At 41.9% G+C, this 18509-nt stretch overlaps 1 protein-coding gene across 2 annotated transcripts in view; it reads right to left on the bottom strand.

Annotated features, from left to right (window-relative positions):
- Positions 1-18509, bottom strand: part of LOC149318320 (diacylglycerol kinase beta-like) — a 181931-nt gene that overhangs the window by 111990 nt on the left and 51432 nt on the right. Inside the window, exons 3-6 of one of the 2 annotated variants that reach the window (XM_089509406.1) lie at positions 16652-16728; positions 10511-10531; positions 5113-5278; positions 2532-2594 (exon numbers count right to left, since the gene is read on the bottom strand). In XM_089509406.1, coding sequence (XP_089365532.1) covers positions 2532-2594; positions 5113-5278; positions 10511-10531; positions 16652-16728 — 327 coding nt within the window. The remainder of the gene's footprint in view (positions 1-2531; positions 2595-5112; positions 5279-10510; positions 10532-16651; positions 16729-18509) is intronic. The other variant, XM_089509407.1, reaches the window with a different exon arrangement.

Below are 18509 nucleotides of genomic sequence, written 5' to 3'. Positions count from 1 at the left end.
AGTAAAGTTATTTTGTTGGGCTACAACCCCCAGCACCCTCTCCCCACAGATTGGCAGCTGTGGCTCCCAAAAATAACTTTCATCAATTCTGCTTAGGAATTACCTCTATTGCCACTGGATTAGTGGTGTCACTACATCTTACAAAGTTCTCATCCAGAAAGAGCTTGGTGGGCTTCCAGAAAAGGTGGCAGGAGAAAGAGACCAAATCACGGCTAACTGAAATATTTCACAACACTACTCTTTTTTTCTTTTTGGAAAGAGAGAAACTACACCACCCAAAAAACTGAAGAAAAAAGACAATGATTTGCATCTGTACATCCATATATATGAGAGTTCTGATACTATAAATATAAATGAAATAGAAATATGGCAATATTTCATCCAAACAGGGAAAACAGTGACCTCTCCAAATGCTAAATGCTGATGGGAAATTTCAAAGCCACAATGTGCTTTCCCTTCATAGTTCTTTATCTTTAAACTGGACTTGGAAAAGAGCCATTTGAATGAGGACACCTTCAGATAGAGAACTGTATTCATGGCCATCATATTTTATCCAGGAGCACTGCACAGTGTCATTTTTTTTAACTGCAGGCTAGGGGAAGGGTGTCAAACTTCATAATCCATTTCCATTAACAAGGAGCCATTAGTTTTTTTTTCTTGCTCTGTGGCTTTAACTCTTGGTCCACTGAGTGCTTTCTGAGCAGGGAAACAGCATGCCAGTTTTGTCACATGTTGTATGTCTTCCTCTTTTCATTTAACCCACTAATGTTTCTTAGGCTCAAAGACTGGGCTGGAAATGATTTCCTAGAACAACGTCATAAGCACTGAGGAGCAGACCATGAATGTTTGTGTGCATTAAAGCTTAAATCAAAGAACAAGCTTCTGTAGATAAGCTATGGTAGAAGGCATTTCATGCGCTTGGTAGACTTGAGAGCAAAAGAGGTCAGGTTTCAGACATCTATAACTGAACAACATACAAGGGGCTGCTTAAGGGCAAGAGTGGGCAAATGGTGTGGCTCTTCAGCTATATTTTGATCGTAGTTTCCACCACCATAGCCAGCAGTAAAGGATGAGCGGAACTGTAATCCAACAACATTTGGCAGGCCACAGGTTGCCTGCTCCTGAGGTTCTCCAAACTGAGAACCAGGCTTAAGCCACTTCTACTAAGTCAGAAGAGGCCACTGTTGCGGTTACATGCCTTCAAGTTGACTCTCATTTATAGTGACTCTCTCCTAGCACTTCCTTGGCAAGATCTGTTCAGAGGTTGGCATTGCCTTTGTCTAAGAATGAAAGTAGGTGACTTGTCCAAGGTCACCCAGTGCATTTCCATGGCTGAGTGGGGATTTGAGATCTGATCTCCTACAATCCTAGTCCAGCAGTTAAACCACTATACCACACTGGTTCAGAGACCACTGTTGAGAACAGTGGTAAGCTATTAATAATGTTTCATCACCTGAGCACAAAACCAGAGAAGCAAAACTCCAGGTGATGATCTGTTTGGGGTACTTCTTCCTACAGGGAACTCTCTTAAAATAAGTTTGAACAAGTTCCACTCATCTCCTTCACAATAACTGTACAGTCAGAAGAAAGGATGGATTTTCTTTCATGAACATTTATATCTAACCAGCATGGTAGAGATGGCACTTCATGGTATTACCAGAAATGCTGCACTTGAAGAAAGGACATCTTTGCATAGCAACTGTTTCCTGGCAAAATGTAATGGTTACTAATGCCAAACCATGCTGAAATAATGAGAGAGAGTTTTTAAAAGCCTTGGCACCCAGGTAGTCTTTGTTCAACATGTTTACTTAGCTGCTGCATGCCTCTCTGTGCAGGATTCCAGAGAAAGGGAAGTCCCCAGTTTAAAAACAAAACAAAAAAAATGCAGGGAGCAAAGGAGTGTGTGAGCTAAAGATGAAACCCATTCTGTCTGTTTATATTTGTGGAGCTCTCTGTTCATTGTGGAATAGGGGCTTCCAATATTCTAAACCAGAAGTGGGCAAAGTGCTCCTCTGTAGATGTTGTTGCACTGCAATTCCCATCAACCCTAGCACAGGCAATGGTTGGGAGGATTTCTAAACCAAGTGTAGGTACTCTCTTTCAGCATAAAGATCTCATTTAGTTTCACAGAAGTAAAGAGAAAAAATCCAAAACTGACGATGAGGCCTAAATGAGGCAAAACCATAATAAGCAGTTTGCTTAGGCACAGAAAATGTTGTAAGCTTAAGCTAAACATGTACAAGACATTCTGAACAGTGTTCCAAAATATTGTGATATGTCCTGCTGATATGATGACAGCTGGAACATCAGAAGAAGATACAAAGAACAGGTGTGATGTTCATAGTTTGAAAATAGAGCTTGCTCTTTATTGGTGAATCTGTACATACATCATAGCCTTTTGTGGCTCAACAGCTGACACTGCATGTTTTAGTAAGAATTCTATATAAGTTGGTTTAATTGCTTGACTGGGATGGAACCTTGGGCTTCTAAACCATACCACTAACAGAAACACAAATTCTCAGAGTGAATACCTGTAACAGGAGCACAAGCAACTTCAGTCTGGATGGAGATGCCTGTATCAATAGTCTTGGACTCTGAATGCATGGAAAAAAAGAGGAACTAATATAGTAAAAGCTGCTGGCCAAACATTTATTGTAATCAGTGCAAACATTAAAATGCACAGTGAAAGTCACTGCTATTAACAACTACCAGGTTTGTTCACTCTTCATAAAAAATACACAAAATACATGGTGGGGGCAATCCAACATCTCTTCACTGTAGCTCCACCTGCAGAGATACAGTGTTCCAGCACTAAGCAAACCTCATTTGGAATACTGGCCATATAGGCTGAAGGATTCTGAGAGATGTGGTTCAGAAAAATAATTTTTCCAGGCACTGGACCTTCATAATACCTGCCAAATACATCAGCTCATGTGACACACTTCAGTAACTTGGGAGGTGCTTGAACATCTATAGGTATTGCACCTTACCACACAGGGCTCCTGGGACTCGATGAAAACGGAACGGAAGGGGCCTGGAACAAGTGGGTGACTCATTTTACTGCACACAGAAGTCCCTCATTTGTTCTGTTCCCTTCCATTCCATTCCAAATCCGTTCCAGGGGGGCGATTTTTGAGAACTGTTCAGAACAATTCTCAAAAATCGCAGTCCTCTGGGATGGATTGGGAACGGATTGGAAGGGAATGGAACAAGTGAGGGACTTCTGTGTGCAGAAAAATGCATCCCCCACTCATTCCATTCCCTTCCCATCCCCTTTGGGACCATTCGCTTTGCGTCCCAGGAGCCCTGTGCAGTAAGGTCCATAGTAACAGAAGGAATCCAAACAAGGTAAAGGTTATAGGCCTTATACAGACCGTCAGAGGGTGGGCAGAGTCCAGATGCAGTATCCTGATGACGCTTACTCTAACTCTGTGCCCCCATGATGCCATTTGGCACGCACCGGTCCAGACGACACACACCATGATGCTGCACCTCTGGCACTGCATCCAAATGATGCAGCACCAAAGGGACACCAAGCCACGCTGCCCCAGCTATGGCACCCTTCGGAGGACGCAAAAAGGAGCCGCTTTTTGCGGTTCCTTTTTTGCTCTCCAGTGGTCAGATTGGGACCACGGCATGAGGTTGCTGCGGCCTCAATCTGGCCAGGAAAGCAGCAGCTACATGCTGCCCCTTAAGGGCAATCTGTGTAGTCCCATACTCATGTTTCCACATTTAAATTCACATGATTCATGCAACCATCCAAAGCCATCTGTTACCATTCCTGTCATCTAGCACTGTGGAGGAGCCCCTTTTCCTTTGAGTAATAAAAGGGATATTTGAAGCTACTGCAGTCACTTCTCTGAGGTCTGTGTTTTGCCATCTTGCTCCTTTCATTCCCCTGCCTTACTGATGACATTCTGTCTCCTTAGCAAAAGTCTTGCCTCCCTTCATTCTCCAATTGGCTGGCCTTCTGCTTCTTACCACTGTAACTCATTCACTTGCTCATTCTTTTACTTTTCCCCTACTCAGGAAGGAGATTCATTTTTGTTCTTTTGGAGCCATTTATCCGTTTAGTGCTGAAATCAGCTTGTGCACACACAAATTTTTGCTCAGTGGGTATTATTTCTGGGTAGATATGCCTACCAAGAGTAAAGCTGAAATTGCAATTCTCTATGTATCCATCCCAAGTAAAACCCACTGGTCAGAAGTTATTTTTGAGTCGACGCTCCCACCAAAAGTAAGACTGAAGTGGCAATCCTTGTATGCATTGTTCCAATAAATAAATAAATAAAACATGGTGAAGCATTTGCAATCATGGGAAGTGTATAACTGTGTGTAGATTCCCACACAGTTATGTCAGCAAGTTAGATCCCACATGAGAAGGATCTTGGATCAAATCCCAGAATCCCTGAATCGAATTACAAGCATCCCGACTCAGACTAGCATGAGACAAAATGACTATTTCACCACTTTCCTAGTTCATAACTCAAACCATATTTATTTTACACACCATTAAAAAACTGATGAATATATGACTGATATAGCAGGCTCAGTGAGAACATGATGAGCATCCTTGCTGGCACTGTTAAGAGTATAGTTATAGCTATTCTCCTTCATCAACTTTTCTGATATGCTTTGGTGCAACTACAAAAATTCCAAAAACAAAAGAACAAAAACTAATGAGGCAAGGAGGAGGAATGGGGATTGGAAGCAAATCCCAAACAGCCAGACTAGGACTATGGAAAGTATATATCTGTGTGGGGATCATATTCAGTGGACTCAAGAATGCTGACTCAGTGACTGGGATGAAAGGGGTTAAACACTAAGAGAGAGAGAGAGAGAGAGATTGGAAAATAATATTCTGTGATCAACTGGCTGGAACCCTGAACAGAAGACTACATTGCAACATTTTGTTGCAGGCCCCATTTGTTACTTTCTAAAACCCATCTGTCAAAGATGCCCAAAACCTTTCTAGCTTCCTTTCATGTTTTAATTTCAGTGAGCATGCAGGCAATGCTGAATTTCATCCTTACAAAGAGAGCTGATGATTCACTATATGGGAACTTGTGTGGTCTGAAACAGAAGAGATAGAAGGGGATTCATGCTGCTCACCAAGATTGCTGAGCTGTGGAACGCTGGAACTTTGCCGCTGGCTTTCTGGGGAATATTGGCAAATTTTTCTTTTAAAAGACAGGAAGAGGTGTTGGCAGAGCTCCTCAGGAATATCTACCTCTAGATATGTTCTCATGAAGAGCTGGAATCCTTCATAGTCAATAGGCTGTAGGGAGGAAAGAAGGGAAGTCAAGTCCCATTAGAAATTCTACAGCTTAATGTTTGCCATCTCATCTTAAAAAAGGGGAACCACACAACACTTTTGCAGAAATACTGTCTCCTCACAAAATACAATGATAAGAATTAGCCACCAAGTGCTCAGGCTTTCCCTTACACAGAGATCCTTTAGCCTTTTTGGTCACAGATCCCTTTGAGAATCTGATGTAAGTTATATACTTTTCCATCCTCCCCAAACACATGTAAATACACGCACACAAAAATGTGTATACAGTTTATTTAATTTCATAAAAGATTGAATTCCTTCTAACAAGCAGACCACAAAACAATCTTTACAAAGAATCATGTCTTCCTCATTCACTCAAACAAAAATCAGTGGTCACTCCCCTCCCCCAAATAAATCTAAACTGTGCAAATACGACAAAGAGTAAACTTTAATTTTGTTCAAAGGTAAATTTCAATTAGAACAGAAATAAGACATTGAAATTGTATAGTATTATAATATAACTACATTCAGTTCATGGAGCCTCTGAACCTCACCAATGGACTCTGTAGGTTAAGAACCCCTAATATCTAATATCCACAACTGGACTCTTAAGGTAATGGTTGTAAAAGTGTCAACCATCTGGACCAACCAACTGGAAGATCATGCAGAAAGAATTAGATTTGGTTGAAGGAGATGTGAAAACTGGAAGAAGAAACATCAATTTAAGATGTGTAGATGGCACCATACTGCTAGCAAAGAAATAACAAAGACCTGGGACGATAACTGGCTAATGAAGTGCAAAAGCACTGTTTATTTATTTATTCAGTTGCAGCTGAATAGTTGCTACTGTTGTATGCCTTCAAGTCATTTCTGACTTATGGCAACCCTAAGGCCCTGTCATGCAATTTTCTTGAAAGAACTATGAAAGAATCTATGAAAGAACGAGATAAAATCATCAAGGATTAAGATACACTGTTAAACACCAAGGTCAAGACCAGGGGTAGGCAACCTGCGGCCCGTGGGCCGGATGCGGCCCGGCGAGGCCTTGGGACCGGCCCCAGACCGGTCCTGCCGCCAATTGCCGCCGGGGCCATTGGGGGGCAATTGTCTATAGAAGCCTCAGAAACATGCATTTATATTAACATTTTTTAAAAAATCAGCAAATTTTATCGCATGTCCTCCATTTTTTTTAAAAAAGTGTCTTCCATTTGAAGATTTTGTCCTACATTTGTCCTGGTTTATTTATATATTTATTTTTTTTAAAAAAAATTATTTAATTATTTATTTTTTGGCTTCGGCCCCCCAGTTGTCTGAGGGACAGCAACCCGGCCCCCGGCTCAAAAAGATTGCCTACCCCTGGTCAAGACCATCAATTCCTTAACATTTCCAAATTTTATATACTGATGTGAAAGCTGGACAATGAAGAAAGCTGACTTGGGGCGGGGTCACCTCATTTGAAATGTGTTGCTATGGAAGAATTTTACAGATACCAAGGACCAACATAAAGACAAATAAATGGATTTTGCAGCAAATCAGTATGTGTTCTCACTACAAACCAAATGACCAAACTGAGGCTATAATACTTTGGATATATTATGAGAAAATTTGACTCACTGGGAAAGACAATAATGCTGGAGGAAAGCTGAAGGCAGTAATAGAAGAAGAAGACTATATTGTAGATAGACTGACTTGATGGAGGACATCGTGGCCTTGAGTTTGCAAGATCTGAGCTGGGTTCTTAATAACAGGATCTCTTGGAGTTCTCTCATTCAGACAATTGCCATAAATCTAAGCTGACTCAATGGCACATAACAATAACAACAGAAGGAGGTTGTCACAAGAGGATACATGGTAGGAAAAGCTACATTATTTTATGGGCAGCTGAGAATCCTTCTCCTATGCCAGTCAGTACAGCCACTCTCCATGCTGGCTGGAGGATTCTGGAAGTTGTAGTTCAAAACAGAAGAATATTCTTTCCCCAAGCCCTGGCTATGAATTATTTACCTTGGGTGAAGAGGAGGGCTATCTCTTGACTACTTGTAAAAGCAATCAGTTGCTACATTTTTACTCCGAGGACATTATCACAAGGGGATGGGCGTCTTTATTCCATCCAGAAAGTGCAAATGAATGTGATATCATGAAAGGCTTTCTCACTACATTGCGCTGATCCAGTGAATGTCCTGTCAGTGAAGTGGAATGGTGTTGCTCAGCTCTTAGGAAAACAGATCACATTATGAGTACTCCACTACCAATGGGAAGAGAAGGGATAGAAAGGAGATGTTTTCAGACCAGTGGTTTATAACTGAATTTCAAGAAAGTTTCAGATAGATATGGGAGTAGTAGGATTTAATCTAATATATTTTTTTTCTCCTACTGCAAAAGAAGCCAGGGGTCTGTCACCAGGGAGATGCTTTTCCTCCAGCCTTCCTGACATCACATGCTATTTTGCATCACTATGCCTTGCACTGTAGAAAGCGACAGAAACAATCTCACCAAGACATTGACTGCAGATATGTTGGCACTATCTCTCAGGTGTGATGGCACTGTGGATTGAACTGGAATTGACATTACAAAAATCTAATAGTGGAACTGGGTACATTCTAGGTGTCAGTAAACCCTACAGCCATGGTTTGAAAGGAGAGCTGGATGCAGTTGTCAGTCCTTACATCAACACAATTGGAGCCAATATAAGTAGACATATCTTCAAGTTTGCATCCTTGGAGCAGTCAGATGGTTTGTCCCAATAATATACTACTAGTATAACATTATTTTTAAAAAACTGAAAGCTAACAGCAGTCTCTTTTATTTTCTACTTCTTTATCCTTCTGGTTTTTAAGGAAACTACTTTGTTCCTGATAATAGTCCATACTGCCCCTACACAAAAACCTGTTTCCTACTGCATGTTTTATTTTCCTACTGCATACAATGTGTCTGGTTAGATATTAAAATAATGTCTGGAGAGTGGTAGTGGTGTTGTTGGAATCCAGAACCCGCATAAAACAAACAAATCATAATACACATATTTGTTTTGATTGATTCACATTGGATAAAAGACCAAGTTCTGTGCTTTTTGCAGTTGGAATGGTCCCAGTTTTAAACCTCTGAGGGAAAAGATTACTAGACAGAGAGGAGAAACACATTTATATACCAAGAACCAATAAAAGAATTGGCCACAGGCTGCACAACAAAAATTCACTGAAATCTACTTATACTAGTACAAAACGAACAGAAAGATTCTCAGCACAGACAGAGAAAAGACATTACATATAGCAGGAAAGCACTGAGTTCTGCCTGATTCTTTGCACCGAAGTAAAAATATATACAGGGACACATATGTCTACAGGAGTAAAGCAGAAATACACTGCAGCATGCATACAGTACTAATGAGTAACTGAGAATCTTTATTGCCTTAACACTAAAACAGGATTACTTTGCAAAAATGCAGACTGTGTGTACATGTGTCAAAGAAAACACAGTGATGCACTGCTTACATACAGTATGTTGATAGCAGTGGTCCACGCTAGACTACATGCATACATGGGTGGCAGCAGCAGAAGCAGCAGACTAGGAAGTGCAGCTAAAGTTCTTCATAGGTGTGGGTCATCAAAAACTTTCTAATGTGCAGTAGAAGTGATGATATGTATTGTCAAGTGTATAGCAAGCCTGCTGAGGATCTCCCTGGAGCCACTGAGGATAAAAACTTGGTTGTATTCAGCTGCTGGACTGAGAAACAGTAAGAATCTCCACTCATAGCACACACACCTCTTATATCTGCCTGTATGTGTCTATGGACTGTTCTGTTTGCAATTTAGACAACATGGACTCCCTGCAAACATGAACTGGAGAACTCAGACAGTTTTGCACTGTTTTGAGTCCTGTGGCAGCTTTCTGAGTTACAATTCTGTTAGCCGCCCGGATTCCCCGTGATTGGGTGGGATACAAATAAATTATTATTATTATTATTATTATTATTATTAGTTAGCACGAGGTTCACCACTTTCATGATAACACTACAGTACTTTGAAGGTCCATGCTGGAGAAACAGGAATGCAGAGATAAAAGACTACAATGAGGTCTTTCAAGAGATGGGTGGGCTTTCTTTTTATCCCTACAATAATCCCCATAATCCTGCAATAGGTGTATATTGCCTTCTGCAAAACAATTCAGGAAATTGATCAGCATATCAGTTAATCAACACCATTGACAAGTAAGAGTTTCTGTCCACTGACTCTGCAATCCAACAGTCAATATATGTTTTCTTGAAGGAGTATTTGTGAGGCTTAAAAATTACTTTTGAGACTCTCTGCTGTGATCATTACTGTGGGATAGAAAAGAACAAATAGAATCTGCAACAAAATATCGCAAAATAGACTACAGTTATGGTTTTAGGATCTATTCCAGCCAGCCAGCTAGCCAGCTACACCTTTCTCCTGGATACTCCATTTTCTTTTTTGGTTTTCATCTTCCACCACTCATCCCAGCCAATATTCTGCAAGGTCATTCTTCATTGGGTTGGTTGGGTTTTTTGTTTCCTTCCTTAGAGTAATTTGTTTAAAGATTTGTTCTTTTCTTCTGCAAACCTTAGGGTTCCCTTGAGAGTACTCATTCCACTGTCCTTGCTTACAGGAGGATATGCATTCAGAGAAAATGATACAATGAAAAATTTAATGTGTATGACAGCCAAAGTGGATTTCATGGACTAAATCAAACTGCTAAACCCAATTAGTGAAGACCCCTGGAATCTATAAGATTTATGTAATTATTGATTTACCTTTCAGCAATTGATTCAATGGATCTGTTCCAGCTGGGACTAGCAATTGGATTTAGGTCCGTATTTACATCACAGGGTTATTTAAGGAAAGGCTAGAGCAAAGCTCATGTATGGAAACACTCTTAAATTCATAGGCATATAATTCCTGCAAAATGATCATCACTGATGATAAGCAATATTTTTTCATGAATTATAGCACAAAAATGATGCCGTAATTTCATTATGTGCTGGATCAAAATGGCAAATTTTCTCTGTACATTTAGACCTGTATATATGAGTCTTCTAAGAATATAGGTGTAGCCTTGAGGGTTCACTACCCCCACTTTTTTTTACAGTGCTAGCTGAAATTACATGCTGTACTTGATGTTGGTTTTTTTTGGCTTCTCTATTTATGCTGAAGCAAACATGCAAAGCAACATATAAACATCACATGTGATTAATACAGCATACAAAACAAGTCTTACTTGGTTTAGAGTGTCTTGTTTCTGAGGAAAGGAAAAGCAGAAAAAGACAAAGCAATGTTCAGTGTAGAAGTACTGATCAGCAGAAGGAATAGAAGTACCTACTCTGCTGGGCAGAGGCAATCCATACATTGAGGACAGGATGTGGTGCAGTTCTTCCCATGTCTGTAACACCTCACTATGCATTTGTCAGAATCACTTGTTTTAAACCATCACAGTTACAAAAGTTCCCAACTGTCAGAGAGGTTTAAATGATAGGAAGAGTATTTCTAGATGGAGTTTGTCCCTGATTTTTTAAATTTTCTTCTTAGCAGGCAGGGTTATGCAAGGAAGAAATAACCATTCAAAAGATTAAACAAATTGCTACTTCATGCAAGTATTCCCTTTTTCGTATTTCCATGAGTGCCCTCTTCTAAGATGTTAGGAACCACATTTGGAAGCTTAAACAAAAACAAAACAAAAACAAAAAGCCCCACAAATATAAATTAATGAAAGAACAATGCAGAAAATGTTCAAAAAGTTTTAGCCCCACATTTTTGTGCAGGTAAACAAAGAAGACACCTGAAACCAAAAAGGAAGAAGATAGACTATTTGAAATGAGGTGGGGTGAGGAGGAACAAAAAGGGAAAGGCACTTAGAATTTGACTTAGAGGTCATACATGTATCATTAGGTAGGGGAGCAGTAGCATTCATTCTGTAGCAATGGCAACAGTGGGCCAATGATTCTGATTTAATTAGAACTGTAAGGATCCAAAGTACCAAAGCCTCTCTTCAAAATATGTCCAGAATCTTGAATGGTTCATTTAAAGTTTGAGTTTACCGCACCACTCCTGTTTCCAGATATACGGAACCTTAAGTAGCTGCTCAGGTATCATCAAAAGTAAAAAGAAAAGTCACATCAACAAAAGAAAGGACAAAAGAAGATGCATATTTAAAATTTTCATGTGCTAAGGTAAATTTAGATATGCCAATACAAAAGGCATTGTTGTAATTTAAACAGAAATAAACTACATCTCACCCCAGTGGAGAACAGAGTGACCAAAATTGTATCCACACTGTACAACTATAATAGAGCACTTCTACAGTGTCTTAACTGCCATCAATCCAGCCAATGGAATTCAGGGATGTATATTCCTTATCCAGCTGTATTTACCTGTGCTGCAATCCTTATCCAACACAGGGAATCTCTGCACAACACTGTTGTGCAGAGGAGATGTCTTGTTGTTACAGCACTTAATTGTTATAGCTCCATCCTATGATTTGTAGTTTGGTGAGGCTGCAAGAGAGGTGTAGTTTAGGGCAGTAGACCAGAGCTCTTTGATCTAGAATTCTAAATACCTCCCACAACTACACATCTCAGGATTCTGTAGGATGGAGCTACAATCCTTAAGGTCCTATTAGATGGCTTTAAATGAACAGGGTGACTATCATGCAGGTCACCACGGGCTCACTGTTGATTGCCAAACACAAGACCCATGCTTTCCCTTCATATGTTATGTTATCTATAAAATATGCTTGGAGTTGGAGTAGGCAGTGTTTTGGTCAGACAATGCCTTAAAACAGAGGGCTGTCCTTTGCTAAGGTCATCAAACCTTACAACGTGAACAACCTAACTCTATTGCTACAGTCCACCTGAACCATGCCCTTGACTTGCCTTTGTCAGCAGTGCTGGGGTATCCCTTCAAGGAGTGGGACGTAACAATCCCACTCGAGTTTTTCCTAAGTGAGGTGGAAAGAGGCCTGCCGTGATATAATTCTGAGCATTGAATTATGGCCCCCGCACCCAACATGTGGGAGAGCCATTAAACAAGTGCAAAGTAAATGTCACAAAGGGACTGCAGGAAAATACCCTCCCACCCTCTGCTCCTTTATGGTCAACTTCCTCCATGCTCTTTGCTGGAAAGCAAATCTGTTCTTCAAAGAGACTTCAAAGGCAATTAGTCACTAAAGCCAATGGCAAATGCAGTAATTTCTCTAAGCACAGAGTCATGAATTATACCTCCGTAGGTGGCTTTGTGCAATGGCAATCATCACAGTCATATCTCATGCTGTGGCATACAAACCACACCCTGGGAAGAAAGCCATGCCGCCTACCCCACAAAATTGCACTTGCCCTGCCCAATCCTGAGTGCCTAACAAGCCCACTCCATAACAGGGAGCATAGTGGCAATTCTGGTTGCTTCTTTTGTTGGCTTGTCCTTGTAATTACTTCATGTGTCAAGAGTTTCCCTGCAAATTCTTTTGTACCCACTCCTCCTTTAATTTCACTTGATATCCCCCCATTCTGGAGGCTTTTGTGTACTTAAAAACTCTGCTGTGATCCCTTTTTCTTACCTGGGAACAACCTGTTATTACTGTTCTTACAAAGCTTTTTTCCCTATAATGGAGGAGATGCCTTGTTTTCTCATGTTTATTGACCTTATGAAAAATCTCCTCCAGAGCCTAGGAAAGTTACTTTTTGGGGCCATAACTCCTAAGGGACAATATGATACTGGTTATGCTGCTAAGGAATTCTGACAGCTGTAGTATAAAAAAGTAACTTTTCCAACTCTTGCTTCTTGCTTGCTCCCCTTCCCTTTCTTTCCTTTCCTTTCCCTTCCCTTCCTCCTCTGCCTCCAACAGGAATAGGAATCCAATAGCCTTCCAGATGTTGTTGAACTGCAGCTGCCAGCACTCCTCACTGTTGGTTAGGATTTCTGGAGCTTGTAATACAGGATTATCTGGAGCTCTGCATGTTTCTTACTAATGTCATAAGAAATCTTAAAGGGCAAAATCATCCCACTCTTTTTATGAGGTTCTCTCTCCCCTGCCCCTGGGCTACTATTTAAAAATATGGAGCACCTATTCTCGGAATGTGAAGAATTATACTTTACTTACACTGTATTATATTTTAAATTGAGGCATATAAAGAGAAACAAAATGTTTGTCCTTTCCTTTTGCAAAGGGATGTGTCTATGTGAAAATGACTGAATAGACCTATATGTTTTTGAATATTAGAGATTTCTATTTTGAAACTGTAACACCTATGTGCAGTAATATTCACACTGCTATCTTTGTTCTTAAACCATGAAATTATAAATGTACATTTCTCACAAACACATATACCCAATTCTTAAACCTTAGTGTTTCAATTTCCATTTTCTCCCTCTTTTACACTGTAAATCTTGGATAGCAAACGGGTAAGAAAATTTCTTGAGATGTTGGAACTGACACACATTTTGAGATATATATATATATATATATATATATATATATATATGTTGTCCTGTCCTAGGGTTTTAAGAGTTAAAAACAATAGATTCCAAAGACTTCACAAGAACTTTATTCCAGTTAAAAATAAAGTAAATGTAACACACTCCTCATCCACAGGCTTAATCCTAATTCCAAAATTGAATCTGAACTAAAATTTTGGATTTTGCCTAAAAACACTTGGGAATTACAACTGCAGCAGTGCTGCATCTGCTCTGCGTGTGTGGACACATGTGCCATCAAGTCATCTGTCAACATATAGTGACCCCATGAATTTCATAGAGTTTTCTTAGGCACAGAATAGTCAGAAGTGGGGTTGCTAGCTCCTTCCTCTAAAACAGGGGTAGGCAACCTTTTTGAGTCGGGGGCCAGGTTGCTGTCCCTCAGACAGCTGGGGGGCCAAAGCTGGGGAGTGGAGCTTCCACCCTCCGGAGGCGGAGCCGCATGCCGGGGGCAGAGCTTCCACCCTCCGGGGACCAGGCCTCCTCCTCTTTGCTGGCCCCTGACGGGGCCCCAGGCCCTGTCAGAGGCCGGGAAAGAGCCGGCAGGGGCTGCCAGTGCTGGAGGCCTCCCCCTCTTTGCAGGCCCCTGACGGGGCCTGGGGCCCCGTCAGGGGCCGGCAAAGAGGAGGAGGCCTGGTCCCCGGAGGGTGGAAGCTCCGCCCCTGGCATGCGGCTCCCAGGTCCCGTCAGAGGCCAGCAAAAAAGCCGGTGGGGGCCGCCAGTGCTGGAGGCCTCCTTCGGCAAAAAAGCCAGCAGGGGTCGCCAGCGCTGGAGGCCTCCTCCTCTTTGCCAGAGGGGAGGCTCTCAGAGGCCCACTGCCGCTGCCAGAGCCCTGTTGGAGGGCCCCGGCCACCGCAGAGGGCCTCCCAGAGGCCCGCTGCTGCCGCCAGAGCCTTGTTGCAGGGCCCCGGACACCGCATCGGGCCTCCCAGAGGCCCGCTGCCGCCGCCGGAGACCTATTGTAGGGCCCCGGCCACCGCAACGGGCCTCCCAGAGGCCCACTGCCACCATCGGAGCCCTGTAGCAGGGGCCCGGCAACCGCAACGGGCCTCCTAGAGGCTGCCGCGAATGGCGGCGATGTCTTGTGCGACCTTTCCCATGGTCGCGCGAGACTTCACCTCTAGGCCGCCGCCATTTTGTTTTTCAAAATGGCGGCAAAGTCTCGTGCAACCACGGGAAGGGTCGCGCGAGACTTTGCTGCCGTTTTGAGAAATAAAATGGCGGCGGCGAAAAGCCGCAATCGGTGGCAGCGGCGGCAGGAGTGGGCAGGGGCCGGCTGAAAGGCCTCTGCAGGCCGCATCCGGCCCGCAGGCTGGAGGTTGCCGACCCCTGCTCTAAAACCTAGCATACCACATCTGGTGTTCACTGGTGATCTCCCATCCAGTAAATACATCCTAAGTAGGTCTACAGTGCTCAGTGCTTTTACAGGATTTGTTTCCCATTACATTCAGGAAGAAAATCAACTCATTCAAGATGTGGTGCTTCAGAATATGTGGACTGCTAAAAACAAACAAACAAATGGGTCCTAAAGCAAATCAGGCCAGAATTTCTCCCTAGAAGCTTCGATGACTAAAACTGAGGCTATCGTACTGTGGCCATATAGTGAGAAGACAGATCTCACTAAAAAAGGATGATTTTGGTCCCATACAAACTGCCAAAATAAAGCTGCTTCGGGACACTGTGGAGATATGCTGTTTAAATGTTGCATGCATCCTAAGAATCCAGAAGGCACACGAAAGCCACAATCTAGTCCTAAGGACTGGAGCGTGGCTTTGGTGCAGCTTCCAGACTCTTAGGACACATGCAACATTTAAACAGCATACCTCCAAAGTGTCCCGAAGCAGCTTTATTTTGGCAGTCTGTATGGGGCCAATGCTTGGGTAAGGTGGAGGGCAGGAGGAAAAGAGGGAGACTGCACTACACATTGATAGACTTAATCAGGCAGGACACGGCCCTGGACCTGCAGGACCTGAACAGGGCAGGTGAGGAAAGAGTAACTTGGAGGTCTCTCATTCATGGCATTGCCATGAATCAAAGTCAACTTGAAGGCAATTAACAACAACAAAAAACAAACATTCAGAGAGACTGACTTTGCAGTAAATATGATGAGGATTGCATTACATCCCATTAATAATATACTCCCTTGTTATTTTGAGATAATATGCATAAAAAGGATACCATACCCTCTTGTGTGTGCATGTGCCTTCAAGTCACCTGTCAGCTTATGGCAAACCCATTAATTTCATAGGCTTTTCTTAGGCAAGGAATAAGAGGTGGTTTTGCCAGTTCCTCCATTTGAAATACAGCCTACAGCACCTGGTATTCATTGGTGGCCTTCCATACAAGTATTACTCAGGGCTGACCCTACTTGGCTTCCAAGATCAAATGGGATTTGGTGCCTTTGGGGTATTTAGGCCCCTCATACCTCTTACCCAACACCAAAATGATTAAGTTTGTATTAAAATTAACAGCATGCATAGGGGAGGTGTCATCAGGACTGCAGTGTCAAGGAGAAGGGTTTGTCTTCCTCCTCTCCTAGAGCTTAGAATAACTGTTTTATTAAATTAAGGGGCAAACAGGATTTAAACAAGAGTTAAACAGGAAATGCCTGATGTTTATCACACAACATTTCCTGTTTAACTCTCGTTTAACTCTCGTTTAAATCTTGTTTGCCCCCTAGTGTGATAAAGATGTTTTAGTTCTAGAATTCATAGACTGTAGTCCAGAAAAGTAAGGTTCCCAAGCTCTGTCCCTGCCCCAAAGAAAATCACCTTCTTAACAGGTACTAATATGTGCATGAAGAAAGCTTTCCTTCCTATGTGCCACAGTTCTGATGAAAACCACTCCCTCGATCTGTGCCACTTCATGTCCACTTCAATGCAAGGTTCCTTACCTGTTCTGGATTATATTTTGATAGGACACCATCCCCATGGAACTCTTCCAAAACATCTTTCAATTTCTTTGTGGAATCTATAAGGAGAAAAAGCATGGAAACAACATTTAAGATACAGGCCTCTCCTTTGTCTGAAGCTCCCTGCAGTTTGTCATGTTTAGGGGTGATTTACAAAGTTGTAAACCTCATGTCAGGCACTGTAATTTCAAGGGAATTCTATCATTCTTCCAGAGGGTTTTTTTTAATGGATGTGCAAATGTGTGAGCTATTTAAACTCTATTTTTACAACATCCGGGATGTGTTCTTTGAAGTAGAGTGCACACCAAACTTGCAAGACAAATATTTGACCCTAGTATTGTGCCAAGAACAGAGAACAGCTGCCTCCTGTATCAGAATTCTGAACATCTTTTAAGACTGCTTCAGACTTAACATTTTCTACACATATTCTGCTCTGACCCAATTTGGCAGCAGCACTCATCCCTCTGTCATCCCACTTTTTCCAGCTGCTTTTAAAATGTCCCAATTTCTTCCTCCTCTGCCTACTCTCTCCCCCTAAGCTTACTTCAATTGGTGCAAACTGAATTCAAAGTGCAAAAATTGTATGGAGTCCATTAACCTGTTATCTACTTTGGCTAATATGCCAATAGTACCCTTTCCTGGAAGTTAGGGACCTTGAAAATGTGATGCACGTGCTGGTAACCTTCCGTCTCAATTTCTGTAATGCACTCTACATGGGACTACCCTTGTGCTCACTTCGGAAACTCCAATTAGTACAGAACATGGCAGCCATGCTGGTCTCAGGTAAAACTAGAAGAGACCATATAACACCGATCCTAAGATTGCTTCACTGGCTGCCTATCAGTTTCTAGGCCCAGTATAAGGTGTTGGTCATTACCTCTAAAGCCCTAAATGGCTTGGGTCAAACCTATTTGCGGGACCTCCTCCTTCTGTATAATCCACCCTGCACACTCAGGTCCTCTGGGAGGAATTTGTTACAACCTATAATAACTAGATTGTATGCAACTGCCCAGAGGACCTTTTTGGTAACTGCTCCCAGATTATGGAATGGCCTGCCGGAAGAGATCAGTCATATTACCACCTTAAACAGCTTCAAAAAAGCTGTTAAGAAGGATCTCTTCCGGCAGGCCTTTCCTGAATAGATAACCGGCCACCAATAAAGTTGAATCTGCTATACCTATGATTTTTGCCACAGCAACTGTTTAGCCTGTCTGTTTCTTTGTTGTTATTTTTAAAGCATGTTTTTAATTATGAATTGTTTAATTGTATTTTAGGATGGGGGGATATTGGGGTTGGCGATTGTATTTTTTAACATGTAAGCCGCCCCGGTTGGGCTACACAAAGAGGTGGGGTATAAATAAATTTTATTATTATTATTATTATTATTATTATTATTATTTTACCAGAGAGGAGAGGAGAGAAGGGGTTCAGACTTGCCCTTCCTTGTAGACCAGTGGTGGGGAACTGTGGAAGGTTAGGGGATTGCATTAGCCCCCGTGAGGCCTTGAATGGCCACATTTGCTCCCACAAAAATAAAAAAATAAAAATTAATTGTTTGCTCCCAAATGTCTCTAGGAGGATAAAGGAATATTTACTGTGTTTGGGATTTCTAAAATGGCATCCCGGGGGCCTGAATTGGCCTAGGGGTTCCACAAAACACCCAGGAAATGCCTCCATGCCCCTCAGAAGGCATACTGGAGCATTTTGGGGCAAACTTTTAAAAAATTTAAGCAAAAATTGGTTTTGATCCATAGGGAGGATAAGGTGTCTCCAAACATTGTGGAAATGCCATCCACACACCCTAGAGTGCTTTTGCTTCAATTCTGGAGCAAAAGAGGAA

The sequence above is a fragment of the Sceloporus occidentalis genome, unplaced genomic scaffold, assembly GCF_023333645.1.
Source record: "Sceloporus occidentalis isolate IW3139 unplaced genomic scaffold, rSceOcc1.0.p SCAF_2, whole genome shotgun sequence".
Classification (NCBI taxonomy): domain Eukaryota; kingdom Metazoa; phylum Chordata; class Lepidosauria; order Squamata; family Phrynosomatidae; genus Sceloporus; species Sceloporus occidentalis.
The sequence above is the reverse complement of the archived record's forward strand: the minus strand, read 5'-3'. Positions and strand labels throughout refer to the sequence as shown.